At 36.8% G+C, this 22088-nt stretch overlaps 3 protein-coding genes across 7 annotated transcripts; 2 read left to right on the top strand and 1 right to left on the bottom strand.

Annotated features, from left to right (window-relative positions):
* Positions 1-4448: 4448 nt before the first annotated feature.
* On the bottom strand, positions 4449-18678 carry LOC125262125 (putative malate dehydrogenase 1B). The gene is made up of 9 exons (XM_048180680.1): positions 18551-18678; positions 18021-18133; positions 17758-17892; positions 15907-16049; positions 14946-15460; positions 5925-6066; positions 5553-5728; positions 5273-5412; positions 4449-4636 (listed from the first exon to the last, which is right to left on the bottom strand). Exons 1-9 carry the CDS (start codon positions 18570-18572, stop codon positions 4595-4597), a joined length of 1428 nt encoding a protein of 475 aa, XP_048036637.1. The 5' UTR covers positions 18573-18678; the 3' UTR covers positions 4449-4594.
* LOC125262123 lies at positions 7154-14325 on the top strand. 5 transcript variants are annotated; one of them, XM_048180678.1, is made up of 11 exons: positions 7154-7480; positions 7918-8025; positions 8457-8536; positions 10247-10393; positions 10872-11035; positions 11124-11260; positions 11449-11542; positions 11700-12044; positions 12182-12359; positions 13163-13290; positions 13742-14325. In XM_048180678.1, exons 4-11 carry the CDS (start codon positions 10282-10284, stop codon positions 14054-14056), a joined length of 1473 nt encoding a protein of 490 aa, XP_048036635.1. In that variant the 5' UTR covers positions 7154-7480; positions 7918-8025; positions 8457-8536; positions 10247-10281; the 3' UTR covers positions 14057-14325. The 5 variants fall into 5 exon arrangements, with proteins under 5 accessions (XP_048036635.1, XP_048036633.1, XP_048036634.1 ...); XM_048180676.1 differs by having other exon boundaries at positions 8139-8536; XM_048180677.1 differs by having other exon boundaries at positions 8136-8536.
* Positions 18679-18760: 82 nt separating the features above from the next.
* Positions 18761-21623, top strand: LOC125262126 (FAST kinase domain-containing protein 2, mitochondrial-like). Its single transcript, XM_048180681.1, has 3 exons — positions 18761-18895; positions 19190-19271; positions 20826-21623. Exon 3 carries the CDS (start codon positions 20863-20865, stop codon positions 21502-21504), a length of 642 nt encoding a protein of 213 aa, XP_048036638.1. The 5' UTR covers positions 18761-18895; positions 19190-19271; positions 20826-20862; the 3' UTR covers positions 21505-21623.
* The last annotated feature ends 465 nt before the right edge of the window (positions 21624-22088 follow it).

Below are 22088 nucleotides of genomic sequence, written 5' to 3'. Positions count from 1 at the left end.
GTCACGCGTGACCTTTCCAACATGATTATGTAATGCGTGGCGTATCACAGAGCAGTGCAAGATGAGCATTTGTGGTTAAAAAGTATATAAATGTTTATTTTATTTTACAAAATGAGCGATTGTTTCTCTAGATAAGACTCTTATTCCCCGTCTGGGATCATGTAGAGCTCTTTGAAGCTGCACTGAAACTGACATTTGGACCTTCAACCCGTTGAACCCCAGTGAAGTCCATTATATGGAGAAAAATCCTGGAATGTTTTCATCAAAAACATTCATTTCTTTTCGACTGAAGAAAGAAAGACATGAACATCTTGGATGACATGGGGGTGAATAAATTATCAGGAAATTTGAATTTTGAAGTGAACTAATCCTTTAAGTATAAATCAATTTCGGAAAATTGTTTTGAAAAATTAATAATGGATTCTGTCATTTACTTCTCGCATATATAAATTTTATTTTTATTTTTTTGCACAAAAGTGACCGTGAATGCAGCATAGCATACTTTAGCTGGCAGAAAAATTCCCCGTTCATTTTCCCCCCTTACGTGATGTAGAAGAATTAGGAGTCTAACCCTAACTTTCATATGTTCATATTCAGGTTCAATATATTATAATTGGATGCACTTTTGAACTATTGTTGGTCTGTACATGCTCAAATTTTGCAGGACATTTTCCAGATTTCATAACCATGCCAAACACACTACCATTCAAAAGTTTGGGGTCGGTAAGATTTTTTTTCCCCCCAAAGAAAATTAAACTTTTATTCAGCAAGGATGCATTCAGTTGATCAAATGTTACAGTAAAGAGATTCATAATTTTCTGTTTCAAATAAATGTTCTTTTGGAAATCGTATCACATCACAGGAATAAATTATAGTTTAAAATATATTAAAATAATATGTAATATTTTAATAATTTAAAATATATTAGATTATTTTTTAATTAAATAAATGCACTTTTTCCAAAATTAAAAATATATATATATATATTGCTGACCCTAAACTTTTGAATGGTAGCGTACATTATATTGCATTGTAAAAATCGCATCAAGTGGTCACAGATTGCCTGAAATATAATTTAAATTATAAACTAAAACTTTACTAGTTTAGAAGGAGTTCATGCATGAACTTGACTGAATTATTTTCACTTTTTTAAATTGAAATGAACATTTGCAAGAGGGGAATCCTAAGAGAATGATTGAGCCTTATTTCTATCTATCTTTATAAGATGTACTCAGTATGTCAGGGTAATTCTAGAATTGACAACGTAAAACTCAGACAGCATATTTGGGATTTATTTTTAAAGAATTTGATTGTTCATTTGTCTTCATGTCAGTGTCAAAGGTCTGAGTGACTTCTTACATGACACAGTGGATATAATAAGATGGTTTTATGATCCGATATATAAATATATATTTTCAATTATTAATCATACTAAAGGGAAATATCTTTTAAACTGGAAACGTGTATATAAAAACAATGTATATATTTATCATACAGGGCGTTCTTTCACGCATAAAGAGAGTTTTACAGAACTGTTCGTTGTTTGGAGGCAGGTTGACATTCCTTTAAAGTTGAAAGTGAAATGGATTACTCTCACATCATAATGTGACCAGTCAGAAGTTTCTTCCATTATAATTTGAGTTTTGCCAACTGTGAAAGCTGATTGGTCAAAAAATTCTGCGCCACGTAGTTGCAAACCTGTTCTGTGTTGCTGTGATTGTAGTTTTAATTTCAAAGTGGACAAACGAATTGCTTGCCGCGTCGGAGTCGGATGGTTAGGACAGTGTTTTTGTTTTGCACGATTTGAGTGCGTTTCGCCTCTTCTCCTGTAGATACCCTCAAACACACACATCTGATCCAGACCGCAGATTTGTGTTTTCAATATATTTACGAAAAGATTATCTTTGTTTAATAGTGATTGTGTTTTGCTCATGCTGTTACTGCTTTATGATCTATAAAAAAGGCACTTAGAGCATTGAACTACAAAATGTATTGTTGAATGTCGTTTTGTTTACTGACTTGCACCTCCAAATATCTCTAATATACACCCATAAGATGGTTTTCAACTGCTTTGTGTTCTTTTGAAAAGGGGACTGTTCTCACCTAACTGAACCTGATTGGACTCTTCTAGTTTACACCGCTTGTGGCATCACGGTCTTTGTTGGGGATCCAAAATGGATGCTCAGAGTCGGCTGTTCATTGTGGACACTGGGGGAAGAAAGAGCATGATGTATGTACTTTTTCGAACGGTGGTCTGGGAATTTTTCATTTTTTTTTTAAAAAGATAAATAATAAAACTAATATTAAACTAGGCAACTAAATTTGATTCAAATAAAGAAAATATCAAAAGTAAAATATGATGCAAATAAAAAATATTTGACTAAAATAAATTAAACTTGATTTCGATAAATACATTGGATTAAGTAAATATATACATTTGATTCAAATAAATAAAATTTGATTTAAATAAATCAGATCTAACAGTGCAGTAGTATAGTATGGAGGACCAAACCTGCAGAAATTAAAAATAAATTTTGCTTTAGAGAAGAGAGAGAGTTACTGACGATCCTCATTTTAACTGAGTGAGATTCTCCAGTTTTGTTGTTGTTGAGCAACTGAAACCTAAGCTGTTAAAGCTCCGCCCTCTTTTGAAAAGGGGGCGGGAGCAGCAGCTCATTTGCATTTAAAGGGACACACACAAATAGGGGCAAATTTGACAAGCTATAATAAATGATCTGTGGGGTATTTTGAGCTGAAACATTCTGGGGATATCAGAGACTTACATTACATCTTGTATAAGGGCATTACAGGTCACCTTTAAATATTTGCTGACTGTCCTCAGGGGACAGCGAGAGATAAAGCCAGGCATGACAAAGGGCATGTGAGGTAATGCTACCATGCGGTGAGCTGGCAACAGAACCGAAGGCAGATGGTCGCACTGCTTATAGTCGGAGGTGACTGTAATCTCGATAAGTGGGGGTGATAAATCTCTTGAGTATGGCAACATTACAGAGGTCTTCGTTATTAACAGAAAAATGTCTTGTTGTTTTAAGGTTAATGAAACTACACTAAGCGGAAAATGTCCTGCCAGAAAATAACCAGTACCATTTCTGTTTTTCCTTGTTCTGTCAGTCTATAAAAGGTAAGTAAGCAAAGGTAAGATAATAATAATTTATTAATTTAAATACTTTTAGGACATCCTGCAGCCCTCTTGGAAGTTTGTTGAGGCCACCTGGGTATGCTGCCCTAATCCTATATCTTTGAGAAATTAATTTTTAAAGTTTGATTAAGGAAATAATAGCATAAAAATAAATGGCACACTGCAAACAAAATGCTGTTCTTACTTAGAATTTTTGTCTTGTTTCCAGTCCAAATATCTAAAAATTCTTAGATCAAGAAGCATTTTCTTGACAAGTAAAAATTATTTTCTTGTTTTTAGAAAAAAAAAAGAAGTCAAAATTAAGTGAGTTTTTCCTTAAAGGTGCTAAAGAGGATGTTTTGTTTTATACATTTTTTGCAATATTACTTGAAACTGTCTTTACTAACTGATAAAAGACTATTTATTAGGTGCACTGAAAGTAATAATATTAATATACATCATCTGTGCACGAGGTAGGGCCTTAAAAACATCAGCCAATCGTTTACGCAGATTGGCCCTCTGGCTTGTCAATCACTGCCGTGACGTTCCTTGTGAGAGATGTGCGCGGCTGCGCGCTCCAGTAACTTTCCACACTCCACAGGCGCTGCATGCAATGTTTTTGTCAGGTGACAGGAGTAACAACTGCAGATTATGAGTTACCTGCGGTGAGTCCGACATAATGAATCCACTAACACGACACAGCGAATGCCGGTGGTAAACACTCGTGTTCCAATACTCGTGCACAAGTTTTGGGAGGCGTTCCTTTGAAATGAGCTGTGAAGAAGGGGGGCTGTTTTTACGCATGCGCTCATTTCAAAAACTCACTAACAGTCTTTGGTTTCTCAGTCGACGAAAAGATCCTCTTTAGCACCTTTAAAACAAACAAAATAATCTTAATAAAAACTGAACACGAGATTATACAGCTTATGTTTGGTTTGAAATAAGATTATTTTGCTTACCCCACTGGCAGATTATGTTGCTTGTTTTAAAGGAAAAACTCACTTAATTTTGACTTATTTTTACCAAAACAAAAAAATAATTTTTATTTGTCAAGAAAGTGCTTCTTGATTTAAGAACTTTAAGATATTTTGACTAGAAACAAGACAAAACCATTTTTTGCAGTGCAACTATGACTAAATAACATATTAAGCACAAAATTCTTATGGTATTGATTCACATTTGTGTTTACTAGAAAAAGACTGAGAACCTGAAACAGAAAGTATAGTCTTCCATCTAAAATTCCCAAATGTTCCACATTTTTTGGGTAAAATTGCATGATCAACTAACAACAAAAAGAGTCTCTCAAGAATTGAGCTGAACATTTTTATGGGACAATTTCATCACACTTGTCATTTAAAGCATTGAGATTGTGATTATGCAAATATAGCTTAAAAATAGTAATCCTTATTAGAATAATGATGTGTCACGTCACTGAAGTCTGCTTTTGGAGAGCCGTCATTCATCTTTCTTCAGTATTCTAGCAGCAATGTCTCTCTCCTAAAGCAAATAAATGCATAAAACAACATTGATTAACCACTTCAATCTTATCAAAGCTGATCAAGTGTGCTATCCGTGTCCCACCAGGAAGAAGCACATAAAAGCATGTATTTATTTGTTATTGCCAAGCAACTACGCAAACTTTCGCTAGACCTTTGCAGTCTCCAAAACTTTCCAAAAAAGCAGAGAACATTCTCTGATTGGCTGATAAGTTTTACACTCTTAGACGAAAAGGTTCCATATGCAGTAGAACCTTGAAGGTGAAAAATGAAAATTCTGTCATCATTTATTCACTTTCATGTCGTTCCAAACCCGTAAGACTTCTGTTCAGAACACAAATGAAGATATTTTTGATGAAATCTGAGATTTCTGTCCCTCCATTGACAGTCTACACCAACTACCACTTTGACGCTTCAAAAGGTTCATAAAGAGATCATAAAACGAATCCATATGAATTGAGCGGTTTAGTCCAAATTTTCTGAAGAGACACGATCGCTTTATATGATGAACAGACTGAATTTAAACTTTTATTCACATATAAACATTCACCTTTTATGGTTTCCCATCATGGGATCATTTCAAATATAATATAATAAGTAATATAAATAGAATATATATTTTACTACTTGTACTCACCATTTTAAGTTCATCAGCACAAGCATCAAGTTTTACCCTCAACTCTTCTGTAACAGTAACATCAGACCGCACTGACCAGAGACCATCCCTGAAGCTCACAGGCATAGAAAACACCAAACCTGCTGGAATCCCAAACTGCCCTGCAGATTTAGAAAGGTCACACATGCTGATCATGCATTTACAAGCATTAGCTATAAAGTAACAATAAAAGATTCATTATAAATATGCATACTATAAGCCATATTTATTTCATGTTTGAGGATGATTTGTTTGATCTTGCCTGTACTAAGAACACCCAATGAGAAAACTTCCTCTGGAGAAGCTTCATTATTCCAGGCCCTTAAAATGCTCATTATTCCATTGGTTGATGATATTGCTGTGGCTTTGTTAGTCATTGATGAAATTGTGGCACGATGTTTATGTACTAAAGTCATAAAATCTGTCTCCAGCCATTTCCTTATAAAACAAAAGATGAGTATAATTATGAGTTTAATTAATGTATTTAAGATATGTATGGACTGTTCATCTGATGACATACATCTGATTTATTGTTTACTTAATTATACCATTTATAATGATTCATGAATGGATTCATAATGAAATTGCGTAAAAGAGCCATATGGCCTGAGTCATGCACCACAATGATCTTTACCAATCATAAATCATTTCAATGACTCGCTGAGAAAAACCATCTGGTCCCCAAATTGCGCCATCATATCTGAAAACCTTCGCCCTCTGCAGGTCAATATGGTAACTGCCACTGATGTTTCCCCATACAATAACATTAGTCATGTCTGTGAATATAAGAAAAAGGGAAAATTTGAGCATGCACAGCAAAAGACATTAAGAAAAGAATAACATATTTTTAATTATTTTATTTTATTAATATAATTATTTATGGAAATAATTATTATAGGAAATATAATATATAATATAATATAATATAATTATTAAAGGAAAAATAAGTTGATTTTAAATTTCATGGCATCAACACATCTCAAAAAAGTTGGGGCAAGGCCATGTTTACCACTGTGTGGCATCCCCTCTTCTTTTTATAACAGTCTACAAACGTCTGGGGACTGAGGAGACAAGTTGCTCAAGTTTAGGAATAGGAATGTTGTCCCATTCTTGTCTAATACAGGCTTCTAGTTGCTCAACTGTCTTAGGTCTTCTTTGTCGCATCTTCCTCTTTATGATTCGGCAAATGTTTTCTATGGGTGAAAGATCTGGACTGCAGGCTGGCCATTTCAGTACCCGGATCCTTCTTCTACGCAGCCATGATGTTGTAATTGATATAGTATGTGGTCTGGCATTGTCATGTTGGAAAATGCAAGATCTTCCCTGAAAGAGATGATGTCTGGATGGGAGCATATGTTGTTCTAGAACTTGGATATACCTTTCAGCATTGATGGTGCCTTTCCAGATGTGTAAGCTGCCCATGCCACACGCACTCATGCAACCCCATACCATCAGAGATGCAGGCTTCTGAACTGAGCGCTGATAACAACTTGGGTTGTCCTTGTCCTCTTTAGTCCGGATGACATGGCGTCCCAGTATTTCCAAAAAGAACTTCAAATTTTGATTCGAACTTTTTTGGAATGTGTAGCTCTCATGAAATCCAAAATGAGCCAATATTTGGCATGACATTTCAAAATGTCTCACTTTCAACATTTGATATGTTATCTATATTCTATTGTGAATAAAATATAAGTTTATGAGATTTCCTTTAATTCCTTTTTTATTCACAATTTGTACAGTGTCCCAACTTTTTTGGAATCGGGTTTGTATATATATATATATATATATATATATATATATTAGTATTATAAGTTATAATAAATATAATTTATTTTTTATGTTATTTTAACAATGTACACAGCAAATGTCAGAGTGTTAAAATCCCAGAGTTTTGATGACCAGAGTATAATTTATACACTTTGGAGTAAACTGGGCTTCACCAGAAACTCTCTCAAGTGTTAGTGTATTGGTTCAGTGTTGATGTGGAGCTGTTGTAGTGTAAATAGTGGGATGATGAACTCTTTGAGAGTCAATCTGTTGCTGTCCCGTCCGCAGTGAGTTTAGGTTTCGATACGTCATCACTCAGATCGACTACGCGTTGTCATTGGTTGAATCATGATGCAGCCTCGTGGACACCAGTTTCCAACTGACATCCGAAGTCGTCGACATTTTGATTCTGCGGGACCGTAGGTAAGAAATCACCAAGTGAATCATGCCGAATATTCCTGTTTGTCTTTTTGTTTCAATTCCCATAACTAAAACACTAAAAACGCTAATGTAGAAGTAGAAGAGGTGTGACGTTTTGTAATTTAGTTTAACTAGCTAACTTACTATACCAATGGTAGCTAAAGTAATTGTGAATGTTAAATCTGGTAAAATTCTTTTTTTAGTGGTAATGTTACCGTTGATCGTTTACCATTAAATGAAATTTCAAAATGAAAATGCAGCAATCATTTGTTAACGTTAGCTGCAGCTCCCAATCTCGCGCCTCGTGCAGGCTAAATTGACTAGCTAGCCTTGAAAGCTAACGTTACAGATTCCCGTCTGAAATGATTGAGTCTGACTTTATTTGCACTACATTTGGTATTGTGCGTGTTCAATAAACCAATTGTATTTTTATGTTTTAGTAATATGTGAGGAAAACTACAGCAATGCTTTTCAAAGTGCAGTACCAAGGAAAGAAGTACGTTACATCAAACTCAATGGAGCATCATATCCAGCATTTCTCAGGGAGGGTAAGTTAATGTTAATGGCATTCTTCTCTTCGTTCTCTTTATAATTGAAGTTTAGATCAGAGGTCGTGTTAACCGAATATTTTCCGTCATTGACCTTTTTTTTTTTTTAGCAGTGACGGAAACATCTGAAGGTCGAATCAGGGTTCCTACAAAGTCTCGAAAGTTTGGAAAATGCTTGATTTTAATTTATTTCTTCAGGGCGTCAGATGTAACTAAAAATATAAATAAAACCGGCTGACAATCGTTATTTTTTATTTTGTTTAATGTCGCGAGACACCCTCTGTTACACGTCTCATGTAATTCCATGTATTTGGCGCCTCGTGTATTCGCCTGGCGCGCAAACATCTGCATTAAGAAATGTTGCTTGCTGTAATTTTATCGATGACTGCCTAAGATGATAAATAAAAACTGATTGCGTCGACGATCAACAGACTGAAAGGCATCCTGTTATGTAAGAAACACACTGATGTGAGCGCTATGGGAGAATAAGCCTTTACCAGCCATTCCAAAGGTAATCGGAGACAAATTAATTTGACTGAATTCTGTAAAAACATTATTAAATTAATTAATATCGAATAAATATATAATTGTAATGTGGGGGGTTCTTTCCGTCGTGCACGTTTGTGTGGTTAAATTTTAACGTCTGCAGCATTGTATGCATTGTAGCTAGTCGAATGTTTAGTTTTTCATGATGCTTAGAGGACTAAACTTTAGGAGTGACCATCGTTTTTACCAGAGTGAGTTCTGTAAATAATCGTTCCGTGATAGTAGTAACCATAGCAACGGACGTGACAAAAACAAATCTGATATGACAATATAGATCAGAATAAATAAAACAAATCAGTGTTGGTTGAATATGTTTAGATTCAGTTAAATAGTCTATTGGTAACACTTAAACACTCTTTTTCACGTGTCCTTTTTAAAACAATGTTTATTTATTAAAATAATATTTTAAGGTATTTAAGGAAGATATTCATGTATTATATACTCATTATTATCATTATTATTCCAACCATCTACAAAAAACTCAACCTAACTTACAGTTGACAACAAATATACAAAAATATAACCACATTTTTAAAAAGTATCCAAAGAGTGATTTAATATAAGTTGTATTTATATTGAAGATTCTAATATTTTAGATTGTAGTTTTCTAAAGGGGTGCTGTTTATACTATTTATATTCTTTAATTTTGTTGCTGCTTGAAAAATGGATTTAGGGACCTTAAAAATGCTTGAAAAGTGCTTAAATTAAACTCTTCAAAATCTGTACAAACCCTGACTATGAAAAGTGACTCTTCATATATTAAAAAATGCATAATCTAGCCTATATGCTCCTATATCCTGTAAGTTCATGAATGATTAAAAATGAAAATGTGAATTAAAATGAAAGCTATTAAATGTCTTGTAATTAAAATATGAAAATTAAAATAAAGTAATAGATTAAGGTGCAATTTTTACGACCATATCCATCAAAATAAAGGACAATGTGAAAGTCTTATGCAACCACTGGTTTAGATGTACGTTTATATGAAATTTTATTCTTAGCACCATGCTAGTCTACCGTAGCTTTGCCCATTAAAGGGATAGTTCACCCAAAAATGAAAATTTGATGTTTATCTGCTTACCCCCAGAGCATCCAAGATGTAGGTGTCTTTGTTTCTTCAGTAGAACACAAATGATGATTTTTAACTGCAACCGTCAGTGGTATAATGCAAGTCAGCGGGAACTTGGACTATAAGAGTAAATAAAACACGACAAACAAATCCAAATTAAACCCTGCGGCTCGTGACGACACATTGATGTCCTAAGACACGAAACGATCGGTTTGTGCGAGAAACCGAACAGTATTTATATCATTTTTTACCTCTAATACACCACTATGTCCAACTGCATTCATCACTCGATTCGTTTGGTCTGATCGCACTCTGACAACGGCAGTGATTTCTAGCGCTCATTGAAGTATATGCGCGAGACATCACTGCCGCTGTCAGAGCGCGATCAGACCAGACCGCAACGGTTGCAGTTAAAAATCATAATTTGTGTTCTACTGAAGAAACAAAGACACCTACATCTTGGATGCGCAGGGGGTAAGCAGATAAACATCAAATTTTCATTTTTGGGTGAACTATCCCTTTAAGATAGAAATAGTGCTAAAAACATTATTGTTCTCCCACTTTCTAACCCTAACACAACAACTTATGTTTTTTCTGTATTCAAAGCTAAAGCGAAGTTCAGCATACCCCCTGAGACAAACATGTATGTGCTGGATGACAGTGGAACAGAGGTTGATGAAGAGGTCTTCAGCGACATCTTGGAGGAAAAAGCAGACATCCTGTGGACCATTGTTAACGTTCTTTCAGTTTCTGGTAAATGGTTGTACAATTACAGTGTACATTGCAGGGTAACAATACCAATGTGTTAACATTGTAATTTATTTGCTATCACAAAACCAAAACAGTAGCTTCTCACCAATGTCCAATTTGTGCTTTCTCTGTTAAAGGACCACTTTGCATATTTCCAACCTTATCTCTTATCTGTCAGTGTTCACATAAGGATGTGAAAAACTACATTTGAGATAAAATGGATTAGTCGGTAAGACTGTTGACCCGAGTACTTCTCAAAAAACAGTCAGTCTTGCTATCTAGTAGTTAATGTATCATGGCCTAAACTGCTTAAAGTCTGGCCACATTAACTACTAAAACTCATGTAATTTATAGATGGCAAAGAAAAAAGTTTCCTGTAAGCAATCTCACCATGCCTTTTTTTAACCTCTCCTCACTTAAAACTGTGGAAACATTGACTGAAATATTTTTTTGTAAATGGTGATCTTTTTGCCCTTTTCAGACTCTCCCATCCAGTCCTCATGCACAGACACCTTGTCACTATCATCACCCTCATCGGACAGTGATGCTTCTCTGATGTCCCCAAAAAGACAGCGCATTGATGACGCCTTTGTGATGTCCCCAAAAAGTCTACATACTGATGACAGTTCTTCACAAGCCAAAGAGGTGATGTTTTTTCAGAACATTTCTCTTTATGTGGTAAACATTACATTTACCTGTTACTGTTACCATAACATTTTTACCTGTTGTCAAGCTTGTCAAAAGAATTCTGGAACAAAAGCCCGGAGGGGAGAAAATCCTTGCAAAATATGCAATGACAGGAGAGATGAAGGACCGAGCACGCCGTGATCTCGTCAGCATTGTTGTTGCTGAAATGTTTGAAAAGTATGGGTAAGTAAAATGCTTTATGGTGCATGATTTGGTAAAGTGTATATTCATAGTATTCAATTGCAGATTTGGTAGTTGTAATCAAATAGGTTATTATCATTAAATGACAACCGTGGCCAAAGGGCTGTGGCCTTGCGCAGATCATAGGTTTTCCGGTGTGTTGATTTTAATACACAACATTTATTCCACAGACGTGCTCCCCCTATGGATAAAAGAGCACAGTATGCATTGGGGATAGTAACACTGTTCCCCTCTCTAAAAGATCCCTACTCCAAAAAAGGCTATGTGAGTACATATTTAAAAGTAAGATTAATCTTAATAAACAAATGAATAATGTTCTGGTGCATTTTAGAAGTCTAACACTTCTTTTCTAAAGATCTCTACTGATTCATGCTGAAACTTTTTTTTTATACATTTCCATCTTTGTTGATACTGTCTTTAGGAACACTTTTTTGACATAGACAGCAATGAGGGCTACATTGCCTGGAAGATTAAAAACACTCAGCGAGAACTCAGCAATGGCGGTACCAATGGGGGTAGGAGAAGGAGCTCTCACACTACAGGCAGCAGCGGACCAAACTTACAGAGAGAAGTGACTAAAGTGCAGCAGTTGGAGGGAGACCAGTGTCGTGAGGCCATATCTCTACTGAAACACAGCACAGACAACGAACAAATCTTCATGAAAATGAGAGAAACCTTCCAGCACAGGCAAAAGTTGATCCATGATCCTGAGCAATGCAGCACAGTGCTTACTGTGTTCCCAAGGTTTCTTGACACAAAAGGCCTGGTAAGTTGTTTTTTGTTTTTGTAAGCACATTTATTATGTTTTTGCAATGTCAAGAACAGCTGTTCAAAGATGAAAACGGTCACCTACCACTATTCCACCATCATCAAATACACATATGCTTGCTTCCTCCCCTTTAGGTGGTGCAAGACTTTGACCTGTTGTTTGGAGCTGAGACTTCATCAAAACTCCTTGAGAAATGGGATTTCCTGAAGGCCAAAGTAATAGAGCAAGCCAAGGACATCAGCAAGACACCCCTGCTTGATCATCTCATCCAGTCTGCAGAGGAGAACACTGATGAGGATGACGAGGTCCCAGGTAAATAATTTACATGAATCTGGTGTGTATCTTTCAAATGTCGACTTACTTAATTTATTTACCATGACAAATAGTTGTGTAGACAAATAATATATTTTTTAGGGCTGCAACAACTAATCGATAATGAAAATAATCAAGAAAGAATTTCATTATCGATTAGTTGGGTCTGTGACATCACTGTGGAAAATTCCAGTCAGTGATGTCACATCACAATGGTGTAAAAAGCATTTCTATGCATAAAACACATCTGAAAAAACAGAGCAGAGGTCGCAGAGTTAGCTGCTGCGGGAAAATTGCACAATACAAAACATGAGAATGTTTTATATTAAGTTCTTCAAACTGACTTGTAATTGTATTAACGTGGCCTGTCTTGTCAGATGCTGCGACAAATGTGTGTGATGTTTAATGTGTTTCGAGATGTGTTTTCCTCAGCATTTTACACAAGTCCTGACAGTAATTGAATCTTTGTAAACTTCACTGAATGAGCGCAAGTCCGTGTATCAATGAAACGGCAGTGGGAATGGAAGCGCAATAACCCTTGACTGAAGCCCACATTTTCATAGGCTTCAATTGGCACAATGTTTGAAGGAGAGCATTGTGCAGAATAAAATTTCCTCGATAAATTGGCCTTTTAATCCAACCAATTGATTAATAATTGACAGGTTAATTGATTATCAAAAAAAATGTTAGTTGCAGAACTAGTATTGTTATTGAAAAGAGTTTTGAGTTTTAATATTGATGTAGTATCAAAGGTTTTGGTCAGGTGTATATCATGCTTTAAGCAGGTGCTTCTGCCTTCTCAGGTTGGGATAGTGACATGGCCTCACTGCTACTGCTGGTCTACCTACTGCCACCACCTCCAAGTGGAAAGAAGGGAGCTGTAAAGATCAGTACCCGGGAAGCTATGGACCATGTAGTCAAATTTCATAAGGTCAGTGTGTCCTGATCTCCAATGGCAATAGCCATTGTCTAAAGGCAACCCCAGATTATTGATCTGTTTCTTTTCAATGCCACCTCCACATAATTTTAAGTCTGATAATTTATGTTTTGCCTCCTGGAAGTGCATAGCGAATAGAGAGTGGGGTTCACCTCTTTTGACTGCAGTCTTGTGCTCGTTCATTCTTATTTTCAGTTGTCTGTTTGTCTTTCCAATGTATTGGAGTTTGCAGGGACATGTGCTAAGGTAACCAACATTGATGACCTCTCTGTTTAATTCCCTCTCTTTGTGTGACCGTGGAACAAAAACCTTGGTTGCCTTATCACATGCTGAATATATCCTGCATGGGAAAGCTAACTGTGCCATCATTTCTATCAGAGTGTGACTTATCCATCAAAATGTGATGTTCAGTGTAGATTCATTTCAGTTTATTGTTATCTTACAGTCATGTCGCAGCCTTCAGGAGCACTCTGGTCCAAACCAGCGGAGGCAGCCCTACATCCTCGCAGTTGGGACGACAAGAAAGCACATCCACGAGTTCTACATTGCATTGGATGGTGATCTCCTTCCCTGCAAGGGCAAGTCTTCCCAGTCAGCCTTTGATGAACTGTTCAAAGCGCATTATGTTTTCGGCATCTCCTATGACCAGGCCTTAAATGGCATGTACACATTTGTGCAGACCACCATCTACAACATTGATGTAGGTCATTCTCACGAAACTCCCAGAGTCAAGGACCTAAGAGCTAAGCTCCTCAACTAAAGAGTTATGATGTTCAGATGCTTTGTTTGCAAGTCTAGTTGTTGCCGTTCAAATGTTGATCCGTCTTGTAACAGAGGACTTTCAGACACTTTGTTTTGCAGAGCATTTTCATTCGACACAGGGAAATGATCAGAATGTTTCCATGCTTAAAGTTGATAAATTGCACTTCTTTAAGCCGTTTGATCTGCAAACTACTTATGGTTTTGATAGAGATTATTTGTGGTTTTAGAACATCCATGAACAGTTAAATAAAACAGACATAAAAAGCACTGACTTGGAGTATTTTTCATTCACTGATGGTTCTAGGTTTACACTGCAGGTGTTGGAAACTATTGAAACACTGTAAATAAAAAAGTACCAGCTTTAGAGTACATTTGTACTCTCCAAGTGTTAAATAATAAGCTCAGCAAAGGTTCTAGGTTTACACTGCAGGTGTTCAAAAGCACTGAAACGGTGTCAAAAAGTGCTATTTATAAGAGTACATTTTAACTCTCCAGGTGTTCTAATGTAACTATTTTTGAGAGTATTTATTTTACACTTTTTACAGTGTTCAATGAACACTGAACTCTTGGACCTATATATACACTGAAACCAGTGTTCAGTGTACTCCTATAGAGTACATTGAACACTCTGATTTTTGCTGTGTAATTATTGATTATAAATAATATAATAATGTAACATATGTTAAATTATATAATATTTTTATAAAAGGTTATATTAATATGAAAATTAATTTTGTGAAAGTAAAAAGGGCATATTGTTTCGAAAATAAATCTTGAGGGCTCTGATGATAAATCAATAAATCAAAATAATCAAACTGATCTGAATCAAATTTCAAATGCATCATTGTATTGCAATTGAACATTAGAACAAATATTTATTATTTTACCTGCTGTTTTCACCGACAACTTCTGCGCAAGCTGAGTTCTTGCCTCGCATTCCAGCTGCGTTGTCATCGCCACAAAGTTGTGCGGGTCAGCAGAGGGTGCGTTCTCAATTAACAGCGAGCTCTTCAGATTAATAAAGGAGTCTCCCGCCACAATCACTCTTACGTCTTTCCGTGCATTCGCCTCGATGAGTTGCCCATAGCAACAGAAACATTCTGCAACCCGGCTCACCATGTGGTCCTTGTCATCCGGCTCGTCGTTGCTTTCACATATAGGCTGTAGCTCATCCAGAAAGATGATGAAGTGGGCTTCCTGAAACGCCTGTGTCTGGTCTGAATGGACAGTGACCTCATGGAGCTGAGGCAGGGCGAGGTCTTCTGTTTCCATCTTGAGTCCTCGTAACATTTCCTCAGAGCCGCAGGTGTCCATGAGGTGAAGGCTGAAAAGAGGGAGACCTGGAAACAGTCCCGGGGTGAACAACTGAGGGATGAGGCTGTAGCAGATGGGGTTCAGAGCACTGAAAGAGGTTTTTCTCAGGTTAAATGTCATGCATCTAAAGATAATAAGAAATCTTTTTTACTCTTTTAAAGTGCCCCTATTATGCTATTTTAAAGGATCCTAATTTTGTTTTGGAGGTCTACTATAATAGGTTTACATACATGGGTTAGTTCACCCAAAAATGAAAATTCATTTATTTTTAATGAAATATGAGAGATTTCTGTCCCTCCATTGACAGCTACGCAACTGCCACTTTGACGCTTCAAAAAGTTCATAAAGAGATCATAAAACTGGAATTACTGACGACTCGTTCTTTCTTTTGCGAGACAATTTATCAAATTTATCAAACACATTGATCTTTGAAACTTTGCAGACCTTTTACATTCACACTACATGAAAGGTAATCTCAGATAAAGCATAATAGGGACACTTTAAAGGCAAAGGGGCCTGATGAAACACGTCCACCTGCTGATCCAGATGTGCAGAGGTCTGAGAGACATGTGTCGGTGGACTTCCTCCTTCATACACAGCTCTTTAGTTTGCTGATTCTCTACTGCAATTTTTAGCATCAGATCAGAGTTCATATCTGAGGTGATGCCATAGTAACCCTGCAGGAGAGGACAGAAGTATTGATCTTCACATACAGTATCTAAATGAAACTGGATGTCGCTGATCTTAGATTATCTTGTGAATTAATAATTCAGGGCAGAAAGGAACTTTCTGTAGTTGTTTGGTGGAAGGATTTGTTTAATTTTAAGTTTTATCTTGTAGTCTAAATAAATATACTGCAGTAATTTTAGAGCTAAAATAAAATCTGAAATCTTTTTTGCATAAAATCACTACAGTTTCTACAGTTTTTCTCAGTCGCTTTGGATCTGTTAAATCCACCAGCTGGACTGCCCTTGATTTCCACCAGAGGGCACTCCTGTGTTGGTTATAGTACCATGGACTGCGTTTCCCACAACCCATTGCCCGGACTCATTATGCCTGATTACATCCACCTTTGTCTCATTATCCTTGTTAACCCTGCCTATATAAGCCCTTTTTTGGCAGTTTATGCGAAGTCGTGTATGTTGTTACACTGCATTTCTGAGCATTATCCTGGTTTCCTGAGTCTTGTTTTTTTATTTGCTGTCTATATTATGGATTACCCTTTTTTGCCTGTGATTTCTGCCCTGTTGCGTATTTGTGTTGTTTGCCCATGTGTTTGACCTTTGCTTGGTATATGGATTACGATTCTGGAATGTCCCAATAAAGCTGCATTTGGATCTTCAACCAAAGTCTCGGAGCAGTTTGTAACAGGATCGAATCTCAAATGAGTTTTTTTTTTTCCCCTCAAAACAATAATTTCAGATCTCTGAATAATTAATTTCTTCATTTCTCACATCAGATTTGCAATTTTTTTTAGTACATATGCGCAAAAGAGTAATTAGCTGTCTACAATTTACACAATATTAGTTGATTCTCTGTGAAATTGTCATACTGTTTATAACTCCTAAACATTCTGTAATCACGTGAGCCATCATTACATGCAAAATGATTAATTCAATACAAAATCTTTCTGACATGTACTTATATATTCCATAAATATCTATGACATGGAATGTTTTCTGTTTACATGTAACACATTGTTATAAAAATAAATGCAGTATATATGCATACAAATGTGCATACTTTTGCCAATAATAAAAAAAAAAATCTGTTTCTAAAAACCTTGGCCAGTTTTCTTACACAATAACTAGGCTACGTTTTGAAGCATGAACAGTGTTGGGGAAAGTTACTTTTTAAAGTACAGTGTTACAATATTGCGTTAATACCTAAAAAAGTAACTCATTGCATTACTTAGTTACTTTTTATGGAAAGTAATGTGTTACATTACTTTTGCATTACTTTTTCTCACCTGGGCAGGGTTTGCTTGTACTATTTTTGGCAAATGTAAAGGCCTTTTTCACACCTAAACTGAAACGAATAAGCCTCTGGACTTACAATTTCTCTCAACATGGTGACAGGAGAGCTGTCAGTCAATAAAAAAAAAAAGTAACTCATACATTTTGTTGTAACTTTAAAAGTTGAATGCGTTACTTTACTAGTTACTTGGAAAAAAAGTAATCTGATTACGTAACTTGCGTTACTTGTAATGTTATCACTTGAGTTGCTACATTTTGCAAGTGTCTTCAAAAAAAATGAGCCAAAGTGACTGAGAAAAGCTGTAACCCTAATTTATATGGACTGTATCCTTATTTAGGTAGTGTTTTATTTCGCTTGACTACTTGAAATGAATTCCTCTATTTTATTTTGGTATCCTATCATGCAAACCTGAGCATGCTCAAGGAAATCATTGAAGCCTCCGATCAGTATTCCTTTACCCCCGCGATCAATCAGCTCCCTCCATACTATAGGAGAGCTTGAATGTGTCCATCCATTTGATGCGCAGGTGTCCTCCAGCCATATCTACACAGAAAAGTGGTTCAATATGAATAAAAGACATAAATGAACCGAGGACATCTTTAGTTCAACATAAAAATGGTGTGGAAATGATTAAAGAGCTCTTAAAGCTCCACATGAACTCACAGGTTTACCTTCCAGTCACTGGGGTGAACACAGATCTTGTGAATGTGGAAATCTGGTAGGTTTCTTTGCAGCACATCAGCAAGAAGCTCAGCTTTTGCGTAATGAGGACAATCTGCTCTTCCTGTGTAAGTGAATGGAGAGAATATTATAGCATTAAAATGTTGCGGACTGTGACATGACTGACCGCAAACATAATCATAAATACTGAAGGGTTTGACTAGATGAAACTACAATAACAGCTATAACAAGTTAAACCATAAAGTTTACAGACAGACAGACAGACAGACAGACAGATAGATAGATAGATAGATAGATAGATAGATAGATAGATAGATAGATAGATAGATAGATGATAGATAGACAGACAGATAGATAGATAGATAGATAGATAGATAGACAGACAGACAGACAGACAGACAGACAGACAGATAGATAGATAGATAGATAGATAGATAGATAGATAGATAGATAGATAGATAGATAGATAGATAGATAGATAGATAGATAGATAGATAGATAGAAATTTCGTTCGACCAACCTGCAAGAACAAATTTCGCCATGTTTTGGTCCAGTCACAAGCGCGTCCGGCGTTGCTAGGTAACATTGTGCGCTCGCATAACATTTCCTGAAGAGGAAACATTTCTCTTTCGTTTTTAAAATCTATATTTTTATTTAAAAAAATAATTTTTTATGTATAATATGAATTAAACACGTTATAAAGGAGTTTATTTAACTATTTGGGCTGCATTTTTAAATTAACATTATGAAAATCACGCGATACTGGAAGCGGAACTATAGTGCGGCAGTAATCGCGCGCTCCCTGTTTCTGTCATGGCTGCGCTCACAGTGAGAGCAGTGAACATGTGAAGACAACAACCGAAGGGTTAGATACTTATTTTATGATTATTATAGATAATTAAAATGTATGACTGTGCCATAATTAACCGCAAACATATAAATAATATACGGGTTTTACAGCATTTTTTCAAGGTTTCTGTACAAGGACGTGTAGCACAAATGTCCTCTAAATGTATTTGTTTATTGACTTGATTTTACATTTATATATGTGTTTAGCTAAGTTCAACATTTGGCTATTTATTCTGGTTAAAATGTATTGTGGATAATCAGACAGATACGTACTAAAAATGTACATTTATTTCTGTAACTCTAATTCTAGTAATATTTCAAGATCTTGCATCCATCTGTGACCCTGTCGGATGCATTTCACTGCACATGAGAAGAGACAAAACATATGAAAGGTAAAATCAGAAACATCTTTTTGTTGTTGATGTTGTTTTTGTTTACAATCGTCATTTCTCGACTCTTCCCACAGTGAGCACAACAGCAGTCTATATGGGCTAAACTGTGGACTTTTTTCCTTTTTTTTTTTTTTTGGCACGAAATGCATTCAGTGACTACTTCTTTCAAATTATACGAATTATTTTCTTTCTCAGACTACCACAACCAAAACTTCATTTTTACATAGTTTTTTCAAAACTGATTAACTAAAGGGATAGTAAAAATGAAATTTGCTCACCCTCATGTGGTTCAAAACATGTAACACAAATGAGATCTTTTTGATGAAATCTGAGAAATTTCTGTCCCTCCATTGACAGCTATGCAACTGACACTGACGCTTCAAAAAGTTCATAAAGAGATCGTAAAACTAATCCATATGAATTGAGCGGTTTAATCCATATTTTCAGAAGAGACTCGATCACTTTATATGATGAACAGATTGAATTTAGGCTTTTATTCACATATAAACATTGATCAACTCGCACATCAGGGGCACGTTCAAGCTCAAAACGGTGCGCGATGTTTTGCTACTGTTTCTGGGTTGAACGATGTGTGCAACAGGTTTGAGATACGTTTTCCTCTTGTTTGGTGGGTGTGTCAAAAATGTCAGCCCAATCAGCAGCAACATGTATATAAACCACATGGTAATAAAGTGACAGCTCGCACAATGGGTCCAAGTAAAGTCGTTTACAAATGTGTTCTCTTTTATTCTGGAAGGCAAGAGCAGTGACTGTAACATTGAGCGTATTTTGCAGTATTAAACATGTATTTATACCGATTTCATCAAGCTCCGAAAATTCTTCAGAAAGAACACAAAGCCCATTTGTGGTAAACGGAAGCTCAAACATGTTTGCTTTACATGTGAGAACCAATGAGGTTCATTCTCATGTGTTACGCATCACGTTTGAGCTTCAGCAAGAGGTTTGTTCTTGTGCATCAAGCTGATTTGGTTGAGCTTTTGTTTATATTCACTGATCAATGTTTATATGCGAGTAAAAGCCTAAATTCAATCTGTTCATCATATAAAGCGATCATGACTCTTCAGAAATTTGGACTAAACCACTCAATTCATATGGATTAGTTTTACAATCTCTATGAACTTTTTGAAGCATCGAAGTGTCAGTTGCGTAACTGTCAATGGAGGGACAGAAATCTCTCACATCTAATTAAAATATGTTCATTAGTGTTCCGAAGATGAATGAAAGTCTTATGGTTTTGGAAATTGAGTAATTAATCCCTTAACAGTGGTGTGCTGCTGTTATGGAAGAATGAGTTGATTTGAGAAGTGTTTTGGTAGTTTTAGTGCATTTTGAATGTGAAATGAACTGCTGTGCCAAACTGAAAGTTGGTAAAGAGAACTGTGTGAAGAGTTTTGAAAAAGTTGTTGGGGAAAAAAATGGTAAAACATACTGTGGTAATCAAAATACCATAATTTTTATGATGATTTTACAGTAGTAGCACAAAGTGTAGTAAGTACAGTTGTTTCTGTTTCACATTTTCATTTGTTGAAACAGGTCACACCATGTCTGAAGCTTCAGAGAATCTCCCAGAATGAGCATGTATAAATCAGGTTTGGAGATGTTCAGATGTGCTCTGAGATCCACGGTGCTGTGGAAATGTGACTCTTTTATATGGACACAGACGTCTTTGTGTTATAAAAGCAGAAGCTTTGCTGCATCATCTCAGTTGGGGAGAAAACGCATACAAGGACACACATTAAAACAAGTACTGTATTACAGTCAGAGTGGTCATGATGTTCTCAATGCTCAAATTAAACAAACTCCAGCTTCTACAGAGACCAGTGAACTCCTGGATAAAGCAGAAAGGACTCCTTTCTACAGCCATTTGCAGAACTGTTTTTGTCCCACGGATGTGCTGGACACGCTGAAGCAGATCCCAGTGTCGCAGCAGCTCATCAGCAGCATCTTCACACGCATCTGGGAGAGCACGAAGAAAATGACGGATGAGCAGCGGCGCTGTGAGCTGCGGCTGATGTTCGATCACCCGGGGTTTGAGGAGGTCTGTGAACGGGCCGCCGCTGACGCCTGGCGCATGAGGAGTGAGGATCTGGCCTACACTCTGCTGGCCGTTGTCAACCTGGGAGTTTCACAAGACACACGTGTTGTGCAGACGCTGCTGCGTGTTATACAGGTGAGTGAAGAGGTTTTGTCTTATAATTCACATGTTCATTAAAGGTGCAGTACGTGATTTCTGAGAAACGCTGCTGAAAGTGGATCGGACCGAGCGCCACAACACACTTGTAGCCAATCAGCAGCAGGGGGCGTTTCCACTCATGATGGAAGAGAGAGTGAGCCAGTCAGCCAGCAGTAGGGGGTGTGTCCACTCATGATGTGGGAGGAGAGAGAGTGAGCCAGTCAGCAGTAGGGGGTGTGTCCACTCATGATGGGGGAGGAGAGTGAGCCAGTCAGTGATAGGGGGCGTGTCCACTCATGATGTGGGAGGAGAGAGAGTGAGCCAGTCAGCAGTAGGGGGTGTGTCCACTCATGATGGGGGAGGAGAGTGAGCCAGTCAGCGGTAAGGGGCGTGTCCACTCATGATGTGGTAGAAGAGTGAGCCAGTCAGCAGTAGGGGGTGTGTCCACTCATGATGTGGGAGGAGAGAGTGAGGAGAGAGTGAGCCAGTCAGCAGTAGGGGGTGTGTCCACTCATGATGTGGGAGGAGAGAGTGAGCCAGTCAGCAGTAGGGGGTGTGTCCACTCATGATGGGGAGGAGAGAGAGTGAGCCAGTCAGCAGTAGGGGGTGTGTCCACTCATGAT

The sequence above is a fragment of the Megalobrama amblycephala genome, unplaced genomic scaffold (genome assembly GCF_018812025.1).
Source record: "Megalobrama amblycephala isolate DHTTF-2021 unplaced genomic scaffold, ASM1881202v1 scaffold609, whole genome shotgun sequence".
NCBI classification, from domain to species: Eukaryota; Metazoa; Chordata; class Actinopteri; order Cypriniformes; family Xenocyprididae; genus Megalobrama; species Megalobrama amblycephala.
The sequence above is the reverse complement of the archived record's forward strand: the minus strand, read 5'-3'. Positions and strand labels throughout refer to the sequence as shown.